Raw genomic sequence first — 16,959 nt, forward strand, 5'->3', positions numbered from 1 at the left:
AGCTACCAGCATCTGATGCCCGAGCTGTAAGAACCTCCTCACTACACCGCCTGCTTCCATCCTTCGTGCCCCACAGTAGTCACTGGTCACTTTTAAACGTGCGAGTCAGGTCATCCCTCTGCTCTAACCCTCTACCAACTTCCTGTTCTTCTCAGGATAAATTCCAAAGTCCTCACAGTAGAACAGCGTCTTGGATGATGTGGGCCCCTACTGCCCTGGGGCTTTACCTGCTCTGTCCCTCTCCTTTCTTACTCCACTCTCGCTACCAGAATTCTCCTTACTGTACCTTAAACATGCTGGATAGGCGTTCTCTCCCTTATGGGTGGTTCTCACAGGCACTTCTCTCTTCCGGAATGGTTTCTCCCAGACATCTGCCTAGCTCACTCCTGTACCTCCGTCCAGTCTTTGCTCAAATATTGTTATTAATGGAGCCGCCCTCACCCTCCTATTTAAAATTGTAATGTGCCCGCTGTCCCCACACTCCCTTATCCACGCGTTTTTTTTTCCATAAAGTCTTCCAACATCCTGCACCATTTACTTACTTATGTTTTCAGTTCATCATCTGCTTCCCTTTACTGGGTTATAACTTTCACTAGGAAAAGGATTTTTGTCACTGATGTTGTCTCAAGCTCTTAGAGCAATGCCTGGCTCTTGGTAGGTGTTCAGTAACTACCAGGGGTGCCCAAAAACGGCACACATTTTAAGGGATGTTATCTACGTGTTACTTTTTGAAGTTGAGTTGAATTACGGTAGCAATGTGTAGTGTGATGTTCACGCAAAAGATGGCGTTAATCAAATGAATGCTAGCCTCATTCATTGTATTACGATTTTAATACGGTCTTTTCTTTTCTTAAAATATGTGTACTTTTTTGGCACCCTCTGTATTTGTTGGATGAATGAGTAAGGGCAATAAAATCTTTTAAATTCTGTGGTACAAGTGCGTGTAAAGAGGCATCATCAAGGGAATGTGGGACTCCTCGAAGACTTTGGAGAAGAGGCTCGTGTGATGTCCCAAGAGGACGAGGAGACACCCTGTCTGTTCAGCAACAGCTGCCCCACGCTGCATCCCTCTGGCTAAGCAAGTCTCCAGGGACGGCTGGCTCCGCCTCTGCAGTGGAGCGCTTGTAGTACCTCTCGCACCTGTTCTGTGGACATTCATATGTGCCACTCTTACTACCCCGAGTTGGTTACAGATTGCTCAAGAGCCATCTGTGTCATAAACGTCTTGATCCTGCTCCCAAGTTGCTAATACAAGCCCAGAACACGCTACGTGCTAAGTAGTAGATGCTACCACCAGCGGGTCCGATTGAACTGATGCCCCATGACTGGCAGGAGTCCTGCTGTGTGAGTCTCTTTTCTCGGAAGCCTGTCTGGCGACCCTTTTGGTGCCCTGTTTCTCTACTGCTTATGGGAGATCCTAGATGGTGTTTTCATTGTGCAGTATAGTTGTTTTCTTTTGGGTCTATATAAACATGGCACCATACTAACATAATTAGAAGGGCGATACTTGAGGATTTAATCAGTAAGAAAAGTTAAATTCAATCATTCTCATTGTTACAATTAACTTGTTGACACGACAGCCTTTTTTATCACTCATTTTTAAAAAAAATCTTATTTTAAATGTTAATTTATATTTTATAAGTAATATAAATAAATATAAATATAAGTAATAATTTACATTTGTTATTTTAAAAATAGGCAGTTATTATACAGAACATTTTAGATACTTTTGAATTACAAAATAACTATTATTTGCCCCTATGTAGTTACTTGCCACTTTTAGTAAGTGATTTGGAAAAGAATACTGAGATTATGGAATCATTTTTTTAAGTATAGGAGTTACTTTATAAAAAGAAATTTGATATATTCGTTATTTGTTTAGCAGAATTCTGTGCAAAGTTATTGAACGTGTTATTTGGGTAGGCAGTTGGCACATGGGGTCAAAGGGTCTTAGTACACACGGAGTGCTTATTATTATTAAGTGGGAAGGACGTACTACACCTTTTCCCAATGTAAATATCAGTATAAGTATATATAATTTTTATTGGTAAACGTAATTTCTGTATTCATAGACTGTCTCATGAGAACCACAGAATTTCTATGATAAAAGGATTTCAGCACCTTAATTAAACCCTCTCTTATTTCTAGCTAGATTCCATATACTAAATTTGAATATCTCAAAATGTCAATGGTTCCATGGAAGTGATTATAGTAGAATTTTGTTGTTATGGAAACATACGATCGGTTTGTAAAATTTTTATTTATATTCTGATCATCATTTTCGTGTAAGTGGAAAATAGAAATATTCACATCTCAGAAAAGTGTCCTCTTGGTTTCTCAGACAGGGTGAGAGCCAGATTCTTGTTTCCTGGTGCATGTGACATAGTGTCAGTGTCAGTCCTTTTAATTCAGTGTAGGATCATGATTTTGGTTACGCTAGAAATGATTGGTCATTACGGTTTTAAATTATTTCATGCACTCAATCTCCAGACACTTGTCCTATTATGTGCTAGAGGTAATAAGTCCTTTCAAGAGTTTGCATCCAACATGAGACAGTCCTGTACAGAAGTCAGTGCACAAACGTATAATGACCGAAGCTTGTACAGGACGCAGTGGAGGGCTATAGAAGTGGTTCCAGTGGAGGGAGGGGCCAATTTTAGTGCTGATATTGTTGGTACTGAGCTTTGAATGATACCTGCATTTACGCTGTGCAAAGTGGGAAGGGTTGGTGAACCACCGTGATGTGTCTGGAGAGCCCCAGTGGTGACATGGGCTGGAGCACAGAGGCAGGGAAGGCGGGCTGAGGGGATGGTGTGCAATGGTTGCCGAGACTGGGAGAAGCAGACTGATTCTGGCCACGAAAGGACCTGAGTGTCATGGAAGGAGTTTTGGCCCTGTCCTGGGGGCCATATGCTCTGCAGATCTGCTGAAAGCTGAGGAGCTGTGTCCCAGAATGTGCACATTCACATAAACTGTGTCGCTCTGTGGATTCTTCCCCGGACAGTGAAGAACCACTGATGAGCTGAGGCAGAGATGGAAGGAAAGGCATTTAACAGGCGCCTGCTATGGACCAGTTGCTCTCACATATATGATCACACTTAGTTTTCGTAGCAGCCATAGTAATGTTGGTGATACTGCTCCCACTTTATAGATGAGAAAACTGAGGCTCAGAGGGTATAATAACATAACAAGCTCTCGGTCACTTTAGTGAGAGTTTGCAGCCAGCACTTATACCTCCAAAACCTGTACTGTCTCCAGTCTCAGTTCCACCATCTACCCGTCGCAGGACCGTGGGCAAGTATGTAGCTCCTTTGAACATCGGTTTGTTCACTTGTGAAAAGGAACTAAATGTCTGTTTGGATTCTGGTGAATGTTAAATGAGAAAAATTCATGGCAAGTGCTTACCATGTAGTAAGTTTTCAATACGTGTTAGTTATTACTGTTCATATGCTGTGGTAGAAGTATCCCCATCAGCCCACTTAAACCTGTTGAAAGTCCAGGCGGGCTCTGCTCTGCTCTGCCGGTGCTCTGCCCTCCAGGACCACCTTTTCCATCCTCTGTTCTGAACCAGCATATTTCCCTAGCGCTCCTGACTCTAGTGCTCTGTGTCACTGAGCAGGACTTAGAACCCCAACCTACCCCTCCTTTGTCCCTTGTTACGGGAGATGCTCCTCCGTTAATACCAGTTTTTACGTTGTGAGCCTTCCCGGCACCCTGAGCCCTGTCTCACTTTGCTCCCTTCTTTGACATTTAGACTTTGAGAGGATTCTCAAGTACAGTTTACTGAGCAGTCAGAGCCTAAATTCCTTAGCCTGGCAGCGCTTGCACTTGTAGTCTGTATCATTCATGCCGTAATTTTTTAAAATATTTTTATTAAAAAATATAGCTAACATATATAACATTATATCAATTTCAGGTATATACCATAGTTGTTCAACATTTATGTACCTAAAGAAGCGATCACCATGATAAGCCCAGCAACCATCTGACACTGTACAATGCTGTCACAATATTATGGACTACATTTCCTATGTTGTACATTACATTACATCCCCGTGACTTATTTGTTTCATACCTGGAAATTTGGACCTCATCCCCTTTCATCACTTCCCCCCTTTTTGTAGTTTTTCAATTACAGTTGACATTCAATATTATTTTGTATTAATTTCAGGTGTACAGCATAGTGGTTAGACATTTATATAAGAAGTGATCCCCCTGACCCACCTGGCACTAGACATAGCTATTAACATATTACTGACTGTATTCTTTATGCTTTACTTTACATCCCCATAACTATTTTGTAACTATCAATTGTACTTCTTAGTCCATTCACCTTTTATCACGCTGCCCCAAACGCCACCCATCTATCACCCCAACAAATCTAGTACCCATCTGACAGCATACATAGTTATTACAATATTATTGACTATATTCTTGTGCTATACCCCACATCCTCATAACTAATTTGTAACAACCAATTTGTACTTCTTAATCCCTTCCCGTTTTTCACGCACCCTCTCAACCCCACTCCTGTCTGGCAAACATCAAAATATCCATGCTATAATTTTTTATCTTGTACTCTTTTAGGATCATACCAAATCAGAAATGGATGCTTGGAAGATTGTTCGAGTTAGTGAAAATTTCCGAGTGATTGCCTTGGGCTTGCCAGTGCCTAAGTACTTTGGAAACCCATTAGACCCCCCTCTCCGTTCCCGATTTCAAGCCAGAGATATTTATTATCTACCCTTCAAGGTCAGTAGGAACAAGGATAATTTATTTTTTAAACAGTTTTTCTATTTATAATAAATTCAATTACTACAAAAATGTTACTGTGCTTGTAGATGTCCCCTAAATAATTAATGGAACAAAAAAGGGATATAGGATGAAGAAAATCTCAGGAAATGCGGAAGAAAAATTATTGTGGTATTATTTGTCTGACAGTTTTTAAAAAGGCTACTTATTTTTTTTAAGAAAATGACACATATCAAGACTTTTTTTTGTTATTAATCACTTAGTGTCTGCTTAATGAAAAAGTTGGATTTGTCTATAAAACATTTGCTTTTAATCTGTTACATTCTTTATTAATTGATTTTATGTTTCTATGTTATTTTAGGACCAACTTAAATTATTATATTCAGTTGGACCCAATGTTTCTGCTGAGAAGTAAGTACTTAAGCTATACATTTACATATTTTTGTATAAATATCTGAACACTTAACATGATTTTGTTTTGCCCACTCATTGATTGATTGATTGGTTGATTGATTGATTGATTCAGTCAGTCAACAACTGTTCTTTGAAGAATTTTTCAGTAGTTAAGGTAAGTGCTGATGATAAAAATGATAAGGAGGTGATAAAGCTATAAATGATGGTAAAGATTTGATCTTTGCTGGCAAAAAACTCAAGGTCTAGTAGGGTTTAAAGATGTTTGAATACTTTAACATAGTGTATAGTAAGGGACATAATTTCAAAGTATTGGGGGCTGTTGTGGTTTGGACTTCAGAAGGGGTTCATAAAGGCATTCCTATTTGAGATGGGTCCTAAAGAATGAATAGGGTTCTGCCAGATAGAGAATGGAATTATGGAATTTTAAGAATTTTTTTTTTTTTTTTTTTTTTTTTGGCATGAGATTTGAGAGTGTATGCCTCATTCTTGAGGCTGTAAAAAGCTCCTGGTGGTAGAGTTTAGGTTTAGATTGAGAAAGATGGGAAGTGAGGCTGGCAGGGCCAGGTTGTGGAAAACCTCACGTATTGTGATGGATTTAAGAAACATATCTGTGTATCTAATCAACTTCTCAGTTTTATGGACTATTGTAATTGGAGCTGTTATTCTTCAGGAATTTAACAGTAGATGTCATCTTTTCAGATTAATTAAATTGGCTCAGCTATTTATGTTAATAGATTTGTACACTTTATATATTAGAACTATTAGAATAAAATGTAATACCACTTATTGTTTTCCCCTAGAGTTTCTCAGCTTTTGTCCTTTGCCACCACTCTCTGTTCCCAAGAATCTTCTACACTGGGACTTCCAGATTTTCCTTTAGATAGTTTACCAGCTGCCGTTCAAATCCTGGTATGTAAAAGATAAATTAATGACTGGTGTATCCAAATGTGGCAAAGGAAATTTAAAAGTTAATCCTTAGAGATTAATCACTTCAGTTTGCCTTGTCATAGTATTCTGTAAATATTGTAAGACCTGTAAATATTGTAAGACCTGTAAATATTGTAAGAACTTGTTGTGCAGTGCAGCCAACTATACAGAGACCAGTGGTGTGTTCTGAGCCCTTACAAAGCCTGCAGCATTAGAGGGGGGAAGGTAGATACGCAACTCAGGTAAGCGTTCCACGGAGGGAAGGACGTCAGCCCTCTCTCTCCCATGGAGGGAAGCTGTAGGGTCAGTTGGGCCTCAGACTTGCCCCAGCCTGGGGCAGGGAGCTGGGGCTTTCACAACTCAGCATCATCAGTCACTAGTTAATGGTCATCCTGGAGGACACAAATCCCCAGGCACTGGTTGTTCTCCTGGCCTGCGAGCAAAGCTCAAGGGCAATTTCAAAAGACTGAAGAAAACATGCAGCAGCCAGCTGTTGGAAGGGAAAGCTGGAGGCACAGAAAAGATAGAATTGGATGTGAGGGGGTTTGGTGGGGCACTGACATTGTCACTACAGTTTCACAAAGGTCATGAGAGTAGTGTCTGGAGTGGGGGAAAGGCCCTCCGGGTAGAGGGAGCAGCACGTCCAAAGGTGTTGAGTCACAAAAGGGCCTGGTCTGTTTGGAGAATGTAAGAAGCTGCGTCACCAGAGCAAGCATGTGTAGCGAAGAGAGAGGTTAGAACCTTAGCGTGACGTGTGTTGCATGGTGAGTGAGCTTGTCTGGGTTTTACGCTGTGAAGGAAAGTAGCCCCCCAGACGTGAAGTAGGTGAGGTGTGTAGCGATCAGATTTTTGCTGGAAGCAGGTACCTCTGTGGGCAGTGAGGAGCAATGGCAGAGCCTGGCTGCATGGGGAGTGTGTGGGGATGGTGGGGAGAGTCAGTGGGCGACTCCGCCAGGAGCACGGTCCCAGGCACCCATCCTACCACTTAGGTGAGACTTATTCTCACACTCTCATTGCCATTTATGTGATGTTTCCTGAGAGGCAGTAAGTTAGGTTTCCCGTATATTGCTCCCACTGTTCTATCCCGCTAAAACAGCTTGTCTTCCCTGGCTTACCACATTGTTTACTCTCCGTTCTTTTTGTTTTCACTCAGAACTTTTTACTTGGACAATTGTCAAATCTAAAGAAAAGTTCAAAAATAGTAAAATGGACATCCACGATTCCTTCAGCTAGAATCACCAGTGGTTCACATATTGCCATATTGGCTTGCTCTCTTTTTTTCCCCGAACCATTTGAAGAGTACATGGCAGTTAATATTCTTAAATACCTACCTCAGTCTGTAACTTCTCAGAATTAGGACATTCTCCTATGTAACCAAACACCATTATCACATCCCTCAGCATATGAACTGTAATTCTGTATCATCTAATAACCAGACCATTCTGAAATTTCCCTAATTGTCCCTGTTAGTAGACTTTTCAAAGTAGGGCAAACGGAATTCGGAAAGCAATTTGATTTGGGGGAAAGGATTTGCGGATAATGAAGACTTTCTAAGGTTGTGGTTATAACTTTGAAGCGAGGTGGATGTGGATGAGATTAACTCAGATTAGAAGTGAAGATGAAGGAGAAGGTACTTTGGGAGAGTAGGGGAGGGAGAGGAGTTCAGACATGTAGTTTCAGGCATCCTGAGTGGGGTCTGTGGGATACGCCTGTAGTCACGTCTAACGTGCAATTGAGAGTTCAAGTCTCGAGCTCAAGAAAGAGGCCAGGACTAGAGATAGAAACATAGACGCCATCAGCACATAGGTGGTGACTGAAAGATGGCAGTGGGTGAGTTTACCAAGGGAAAGGGTGTGGAACAGGAAGAGAAGAGGAAATAATGAAAATTCGCTTATGTAGACTTCTGGGAAATATGAGTAATGTGTTGGTTATTGTTTATAAGGCAATTTCAGTGTCATATGTACATTTCAGGTAAACTTTCTGTGATTTATTTTAGATGGTTCTTCATTCCCATATGTTTTTGCTCCTAAATAGGATTCCTTCCCCATGATGTCGATCAAACATGCAATCCACTGGCTTTACCCGTACACTCTGTTACTAGGAGACGAAGGGAAGATGGCTGTGGAAGGTGTTTTAAAGGTAAGTATCTGCTTCACTTCCTCCCCTCCCCTTCTCTCCTTTTCTTTTCCCTCCCTCCCCATTTTCCCTTCTTGCCCCTTTCCTGTTTCCCATCCCTCGCTTCCTCCTTTCCTGCTTTTCTCTCTCCATCTTTCTTCCTTCCCCTTGCCTTCCCTTGCTTTTCCTTCTCTCCTTTTCCAGGCATGGAGGCATGGGCCTGCCGATGATGGAGTAAGCTGGTACAACGGTGGTTGGTTTGATTCAGAGATTGGTTACATTGAGCAAATAAGTAAATAAATTGAGCAAACGAGTGACTATATTGAGGGGAATAAGAGCTGCGTTTCTCTCTGCTGGAGAAGGAACGTGTAAACATAGAAAGGTGGGACGAGTGAAAGGACGCAGATATTACACGGGAATTGGAGAAATCGGCATGAACTCATGTTTTTCAATATATGTAAGTAGATAGATATAGTAATAGATGTCAGTAGTGTATATGCACGTGTGTACCTACACACTTTCTAGATCCATCCCCTGAGAGGGCCTGAACGCGATGACACTACGATGGCAATGATCATACCATGTGCTGAGACGTTGGTTTCTAAATATCATATTTCCCTAAAAGGAATCAGGACTCCTCGGAAGTAGGGCTGATTGAGGGTTTAGGACAGGGAATGTATACGATGAGTCTGGACCATCTTATGCCTGAAAGTAAGGAAATGTGTAACAAGTGATGCTGACATTGTCAGAGTGACAGAGGAGCCAGCTTGGAGTGGCTGCCCCCCGCCAAAATCCGGGACAATTTTAGTATCAAAGTAAGTGATGGTAGTAATCGGTGATAACCCAGTGAATAAAATAGGAGCCCGTGAGTTCACACTGATATAAATGAGTGGATAAATACGTGGGGGAGAAGGGAAAGCTTCTCCCAGTAGAATGCTTATTAATCAAAGCAGAGGAGTTATATAAATAGAAAGATCACCATTCGGCAACCATCAGAGTGGTGGTTGATTTAGGGAGTCATCAAAAGATGTTATAGCGAGTGGAGCTTCTGTGAGGAACAGGATATTGGCATAATCTAAGAATGCCACCCCCTCCCTCAGATTCTTGATTGACTACAAAGCAGGAAGATTGTATTTTTATAGTAACCGTCACTTGACCAGGTGGGATGCGTGCACCTCACATGCCTCCGAGTGTTGTGTACGAACACTCAGCATCATTTGTTGGGATTTCTGGCTAAGAGTTGATGGTATGAGTTTGGCCGTGATGAAATATTATATAGACTTAAGTTGAAACTGTTCTTGGAACTGTCCAGCCATGAAAAACAGAAAAACTGTTTCAGATTGAAAGAGACTAGAGATATGACAGCTAAATGCAGTGTGTTCCTGCATTGGGTCCTGGGTCAGATTGGAAAAGTGACACTGTTGGTTCAGTTGGATAAATTTAAAAAGGGTCTGTGGCTGGATAGCAGTGTTCTATCTATTCAGTTGTTCTCTTGATTTGAAAGCAAAGCTTATGTGGTCACATTGGCTTGAGTTCTTGTTTTCAGGAAATATGAACTGGAATGTTTAGGGGCGATGGGGCATCATATCTGCAGCTTACTCTCAAATGGTTCAGAAAAGACCAATGATTGTGTGTGTGTGTGTGTGTGTGTGTGGCGGGGATGGTGGTGGAAGGAGAAAGGAACAAACGTGCTAAAATGTTTACCACTGAAATCTGCGTAAAGGCGAAATAGAAGTTCTTTATACATCCGTGTCCTGCAGCTTTCTTACAAGTTTGAAATTACTTCAAGATACAAAATTTTAAGAAGTGAATGAATATCCAGTATAACTTATTTCAAAATAAGAAAAAAATTAAAAGCAAATATCTACTATAACATTAAGTTAAGATTTATCTGCTTGTAACTTAAATGAAAAGCAAGCATTTTATATAAAAACATAGAAATTGCTATAGAGCTATCATTTAATGTAATGAAGCTCTCACTTTTGTCATAAGTGGTTTATAATACACAGAGCACTGTTTTCCACTGTTTTGTTTTAAAATACACGTGGCATAATCTCCTCTCTGTGTAGTTAATGGTAGTGTTTTCTAAAGGGCCAGTTACATTATATGGTGTAGTGTTGACCCTTGGCTGAGATACTGACCCACCCAAATTAATTCCTTTTTATAAAAGACAGTTTTTGTTTCTCTTTCACACTTGGGCTCAAGGTGCAGATTTGTAAGGCGTAGGTAGCACGTGTACACCCAGCTGTTGTGGCTACATGTATAGACCCTTTGTTTTCTGGAGGCCAGAATTTGACAACCTTAAGCATACAGAATGATGGCTGTTTCTCCTTCCCGCCCCATTATGCACAGGGTCTCTGGGAACTCAGAAGAGTGGAACAGATTCTAGTTACTTTAGTGGGATTTTCTTTTTTCATATGTCAGTTAGCCAAAGACACAATATTTTTGCTGATTGGTGATGTCAATAATAATAATAGTAATCAAATTAAAGTAATAAAAAGCTGTTCCTCATAAATGCTGAGAAGGGTAGTTAGGGACAGAATCTAAAAGAAAAGCGTAAAGAAGCAAGGGGAAAATAATGGTCAATAAAGAGTCGAAGGAAAGCAGAGGCGACAGCAGGAAATTGAAGCAGAGCTGGGGACAGTGAAATAGCAGCCACTGATGAAGGAGAAGAAAGAAGTCTGCTTGTGAGAGAGAGTGGGGGTGAGGAAAAGAGGAGAGAGGGAGGAAGAGAAGGTGGAAGAACATCATGGGGTAAGCAGGGTCAAATGTATGCTGATGGAAGGGAACACACAGTGTGAGATATAGATGATGTATTACAGAACTGTGCACCTGAAACCTATGTAACTTTACTAACCATTGTCATCCCAGTAAACTTTAATAAAAAAAAATGTTAAGGGAATAATGAAGAACCATTTGGAAATGGGGAAATTAACTCATAGGCTCAAGGAGTCAGGAAACTACCACGACTATATAGTTCACTTTAAGTTTTATTCCAGGTGCTGAAAAAAAGAAAACCGGAAGTCATCTTTGATTTTATCACCATCTGAGCTCAGTTGGCATTGGTCATCAAAATAGAGAGCCCCTTAGTTTTAAGGAAAAAGGCTATGATTTCAGACGAACTCTCTCGATGTCCGTTAGCACGATGCCTATGCCTTGGGAACAAGGGTAAATAGTCAGGGAGGAAGGAAATGTCACAGGAAGTTCTGATAAAATGAGCAATGTCAACTTTTTCATGACATAACTGAGAAGATATTCAGTGCCTAGATAAATCAGTTATAAACAAAGGTCTTTATTTTTTCCAAAAACAAAAACCTACTTTGAAGTGTTCTTGGTCTCTAATTTCAAAACTAGTTATACAAATTAGAGCAAGTTAAAGAATTCCTTTTACGAGTTGAGTTTTCTAAAGATAGTAGCTAGTGTTGCATCATTTCATTCGACCTTTATTTTGACCTTTATAGTTAAGGGGAACATAGAAAAATGATTGAAGGTTCATATTACAAACAAATTATTTCAAATTTGATTGTGGAATTAAAAAAAGGAGAAAGGGAATGATATTACTTAGATAAGAGAAGAAAAGGTGATTGTCTTTTTTTGCCTTCATTATGTGAAGAGCTAGTTAAGGAACAGTATTTCTTTTTCCAATTCCCTAGGAGATAGTTGGGGAGCAGAGGGCTTAAATTCATTCGTCAGAACCTAATGAAGAATTTTAATTTTGTGAGATTATTACATGCTGATGCATACAACCAAATTAGAGTATTAAATCTCTCTCCTTAAATAGTAAATAGTCTACTGACTGGTATAACTCTTTGTAATCTGTTCTAGGGCAGTCTGTGTGGCCTGTTTGTTATTTTAAGTTTCTCTGTTTTTCTCATGCTAATGCTCACAGATGCATGAAATTTTATATCCTCAAATAATTTTTAATTAAGAGTGATGAAAATTAAGGCAATATTGTTGAATATGGAAAAAATATTGAATTAAAGAATAGAAATATATATTATAGCAAACCAAGAAGGTACATATATACATAAAATAGCTTTTCCTTGACAATGATAATTATATTCTGACCTAAATTGTCATAGAAATTAATGGATGGTTGTATTTGAATTAGCTACCCATTTGGATTTTACTGTGATCACTTAATTAGACCATTTTTTAAGGAAAACTTATTATTGAAACTGTAGTCCGCTAGAATTCAGAGCAACTTTCTTTTTTCTAAACAAACTATAAAAAGTGCTGGCATGTCTTTCATTCCCCAGATGGTGCTCATCTTATGATGTTCATGCTCTAAAAACATATTTCTGTAGTCATAGAATCACTTCTAGCTTTCAGTTAAGGATGTTCAAAACACTCTCATGCTGAATCTGCTGTACTTTGACAACGGTGTTTGTCACAGGGTGGGATGATGTCGCGTCCAGCGCAACACGGGCAGTGAGACAACAAGAAGGGGTGGCGAAGGGTTAAGAAAGAAACAGAAATCAAGAAAGTTTTGAAACAGGGGCCAAGAATCTCACAGCCTCAAAGGACTGAGAGCCCCGAATCGGGCCTCCTTGGGGCTTTTATTGATGCACATACAGGGTAGTAGCATTGTTTTTGTTAGGGTCTGCGAGTCTCATACATCATACCAGAAAACTGGTTCAAACCAATCACCCTTGCCTGTCGAAAGTCCCATGATGTGTAAATAATTATTGTTTGTACCTCCCCAGGGGACAAAACCTTTATGTTGAAAACTTACTGAGATGGAGAACTGATGTTATCACATCTAGAATCACTTCCCAAGCAGGTTGTGGGAAGGAATACAGCCACAAAGGCAGAAGCTCTCCTTAGACGGGGAAAGGTGGGGGGCTGTGCCCACCTCTATTGACCCTGTGAATTCTCCTGGTGGTCCCCACACGACTGTGCCTGTCTTAGGTCATTCCTTTCTTGAGGAATCTTACCTGTCGTTGGTTAGCCAGCCATCCTTTGGGGCCAAACAAGGAGATGGCATAGAGGTGAAGCCAAGTCCCTGAAAGGAACAGTCTCACAGACTCTTCTTTCTTTTTAGGGGTGGGTACGAGGGGACAGACAGGCGTGCTGCTGTGTGACAACAAGATGAGTGCATCAGGCCTCTGGTACCATGTCTTAGCTCCCGGTCCCTCTTAGGTAGCACTGTACAGCAGTGGTTAAATTAACAAGTTCCGCTGGTGATCTTGAAAGGCTGTGCTGCCACTTATCCACTGATAATATAAAATGAGCTATAGTCTTGGCTTAGAAACTTGGAAGGATGTTGCATTTACTGTTTTCATTTCAGTTCAACAGATATTAATTGAGCACTCGTTATTTGGCAAATGATGTGCATACAGAAATCTGGGGATACAGAAATGGATATGATGTGATCTCTGTTCTCGAGGAACTTATGGTCTGGTTGGAGCATCCCACGTGCAAATGAAAACCTATTTTAATGTAATGATGTTACAGTGGTATAGCATAGTGATGAATAACTCTGCTCCAAGTATTTGACAGCTGAATCAGGTCAGTGAAATAGAGATTGAATGGATCTGAGAAATGTTTCAGAGGTGGGGTGATAGACCTTACTAACTGATGAAGTATAGGATGGGTTGGGGGCTGTGCGAGAAGGTGAGAAATCTGGAATGTCCATGAATTCTAGCTTGGACAACTGAGTAGAGAGGGATGCAATTAATGGACATAAGAAAGCAGAGAAATGGAGCTCATTTGGGTGGGGGCTAAATAGTTCAAAACAGTGGGCCCTTTTTAAATTTGAGGTTCTCAAATGGGTTTGTCTAGAAGACTTAAAAATATGGATCGGACTATATTATTGACTCCCAAGTATTTGTCTGTAGTATCAAAATACTTGGGAGTCAGTAATATATGGGTGTTAGTTGAATTCATGGTGATGAATGCTCCAAGAGGAGCATATAGAGTGAGAAGAAATGGTGCTTGAAGACTGAACCCTGGAAACACCAACATTTAAGGATGGGGTGGTGGGCAAAGAACCTTCAAATTAGGCAGAGGAAGAGCAGTCAGAGAAGAACAGCACAGAATATTCTTACAAGCATGGCGAGAGACTGTTTTAAGAGGAAAGGAATAGCAAGTTTCCGATGTTGCAGAGATGTCGTGTTGAAAAAGGATTTTTAGATTATTCATTCAAAAAAGTTATTCATTCCATCTCTTCTTCCGTCCAGCCAGTTAGCAAGGCTGGAGATGAAGGAGTACTCAAATAGACAAAAGTCTCTCCCTTCACTGAGCTTATTTTTCAGTGAAGGGTCACAGTTAGTCAATCAATAAAGTAAGTAAATAAGTAAAGTCATCAATAAAGTAAAATCTAATATGTCAGCTGAGGAATGGACGCCCTCATGGAGAAGATGACATTTAAGATCTGAAGGAGGGAGAGTGAGTGCTGTGGAGGAAAGTGTTTGAGGCAGAAAGAATAGCCAGTGTGCGAAGCCCGAGGCAGGGGCACACCTGGTGTATCCTTTGAACAGCGGAGGCCCGCGTGAAGGGACAGAGTGAATGGAGGAGACGAGGTCAGAAAGTAAAGGAGGGTAGGTCACGTGGGGCTTTATAGGCCATTGAAAGGACTTCTGCCTTCAGTCTGAATGAGAAGGACTGTCATTAGAAGGTGTACAGTAGCAGAGGAATGTCTCACATGACTGAACATTTTAGTGGCTCACTCTGGTTGCTGAGTGGTGAGGAGACTGGAGAGAGAGGGCAAAAGCAGGGAAAACCTAGTTGTAGGTTGTAGTGATTTAGTTGAAAGGTCGTGGCTTTGACCAGCTGTGAGCTCGGTAAGAAGTGGTTGCATTTGGGCCTGATTTTGAAGGTAGAATCAACATGATCTGCTAAAGGATTGGAAGTAGATTGAGAGTCAAGGATGATTTTAAGCTTTCTGGACTGAGCGCCTGAAACGATGAAGTTGGAGATGGAGAAAATGGAGGAAGATCAAGACCCGAGTGTTTCCGTGTTGACTAATAGTCCTCTAATTTCCTATGTCGCCAGGTAATTCACCTTGCAACTGGAGTTCTTTTACTATTTTAGTGTATCCAGCCTACTATTTTTATTCTACTGAAATATTTTAGCTTGAATTATTTATAAGGACATAACCAGTATAGCAAATGGTTCAAGGCATCAGTGTTCATTTCTGTAATATAAGTGCTCCGACGTGAATCCTATAGGAAGTTAGACGGACATTAATGTAGCTTCTTTCCCCTGCATATAATTAAAGTGTCAATAATTGTTATTTATCTACAACATGGAAGCAATCCCTACCAAATTCTGTGATACTATGGAAATTTACATATATAAAATGTGTAAAGTACGAAACTTTTTTTTTTTTAATAGCAGCACAAATAGATAACTTTTCTTAGGTTTGGGGAAATAAATGAGTGATAGTTGAGTACGTAAGACACAAAAACGAAGACAAACTGGGCTGTTGTGTTTTGCCTGTTGAGGTTGAAGATAATTTTCTTTTCAAAAATCTGTTTCCTGGGGTTGTGTCATTGCGTTGAATAAGTGGTGATCTGTTCTTTCATTGAGGTTCAGCTCTCTATGGAGATAATGTTCTGTGGTTGGATTTGGGGGGTTATTTCTGCCTGCTTAATACTGAAAATGGATTAACTTTTCATATCAAACATGCTGCTATGTAAGCCATAGGATTTAATTAATTTTCAATGAGTATTCTCATTTTTCATATATTTACTGGTGTTTTCTCTGTGCATTTTATTACATAAATATCAGGTGTCAGAGGGTATGACCAAGTGTTAGGACATTGATGATTGGCCCACCTGGAGAAAGAATCAGTGTTCTCAATAGTTTGACATGTATTGAGAATCCATACTGTAAAGACACTGTACTAAATCCTGTGGAAGATTGATATAATTTATTGTAATCGGTTAGGCTAACCACTCACACAAACAGCAGAACAGTGTACAAGAAGTTCTGGTTTCATGAATTTCAGGCAACATGTTAACTTCAATTGATTGAAAAAAATCAACTGATTTGGGCCTTATTTTACTTTAGCAGGTTTTTAAGAGTTTCAACATCCCTTTTTAGAGAACTGGAACTTATGATAATCAAGAAATGTAGGCTGCGAAACTCGACTTGGTCATGAATTTAATGATTCCGTTTTCTGTCATTTAATAAATTTTAGGGACTATTTTCATATCACCTGTAGTAACTGACATAAGTATAATGGTATTTATAAAAATAGGAAAAATTCTCATTAATTTTTTTCATTAACTTTTTTACTTCTTCCCTTATAACGTAGAATGAATTTCAGTTCTAATTAACATGGAATCTTCCAGATATCCAACATTGCTACTAAAAGGAAAAGTAAATTACATGATTTTCCTGTAATTTTACAGCGCTTTGAATTCCAAGATTCAAGAAGCTCTCTGCTTCCTACAGAGATTGTCAGAGTGGAGAGGATGACTGAAAACCACATCTCCCAGGCGTCTGTGACTGTCCGGGTTGCAGACAAAGAGGTGACCTTTAAGGTAATGAGCCAAGGTTTATACTTTCTAACTTGTGCCTTATTCTGCCCATTTTTATGACATAAATGGGGTGCATGATCCCCTTATAAGTGTTCTTTGGCTCTGTAGCATCACATCTATGTATCTGTATCTGTGTATGCAGAGTCATGTATGTTTTAAACTGAAAAAGTTCAGGAGAAACAACCTTTTACCAAAACTGAAGTTGATCTCTGAGAAAATCAGATCAAGTGTTGACCAATGAAAGCATTCTGTTTTCCGAGTC

At 40.0% G+C, this 16,959-nt stretch overlaps 1 protein-coding gene across 1 annotated transcript in view; it reads left to right on the forward strand.

Annotated features, from left to right (window-relative positions):
- VWA8 (von Willebrand factor A domain containing 8) overlaps positions 1 to 16,959 on the forward strand; it is a 299,153-nt gene that overhangs the window by 44,961 nt on the left and 237,233 nt on the right. Inside the window, exons 6-10 of the mRNA XM_074329337.1 lie at positions 4,588 to 4,752; positions 5,114 to 5,163; positions 5,967 to 6,075; positions 8,128 to 8,232; positions 16,569 to 16,700. Coding sequence (XP_074185438.1) covers positions 4,588 to 4,752; positions 5,114 to 5,163; positions 5,967 to 6,075; positions 8,128 to 8,232; positions 16,569 to 16,700 — 561 coding nt within the window. The remainder of the gene's footprint in view (positions 1 to 4,587; positions 4,753 to 5,113; positions 5,164 to 5,966; positions 6,076 to 8,127; positions 8,233 to 16,568; positions 16,701 to 16,959) is intronic.

Source organism: Rhinolophus sinicus, linkage group LG04 (assembly GCF_036562045.2).
Source record: "Rhinolophus sinicus isolate RSC01 linkage group LG04, ASM3656204v1, whole genome shotgun sequence".
NCBI classification, from domain to species: Eukaryota; Metazoa; Chordata; class Mammalia; order Chiroptera; family Rhinolophidae; genus Rhinolophus; species Rhinolophus sinicus.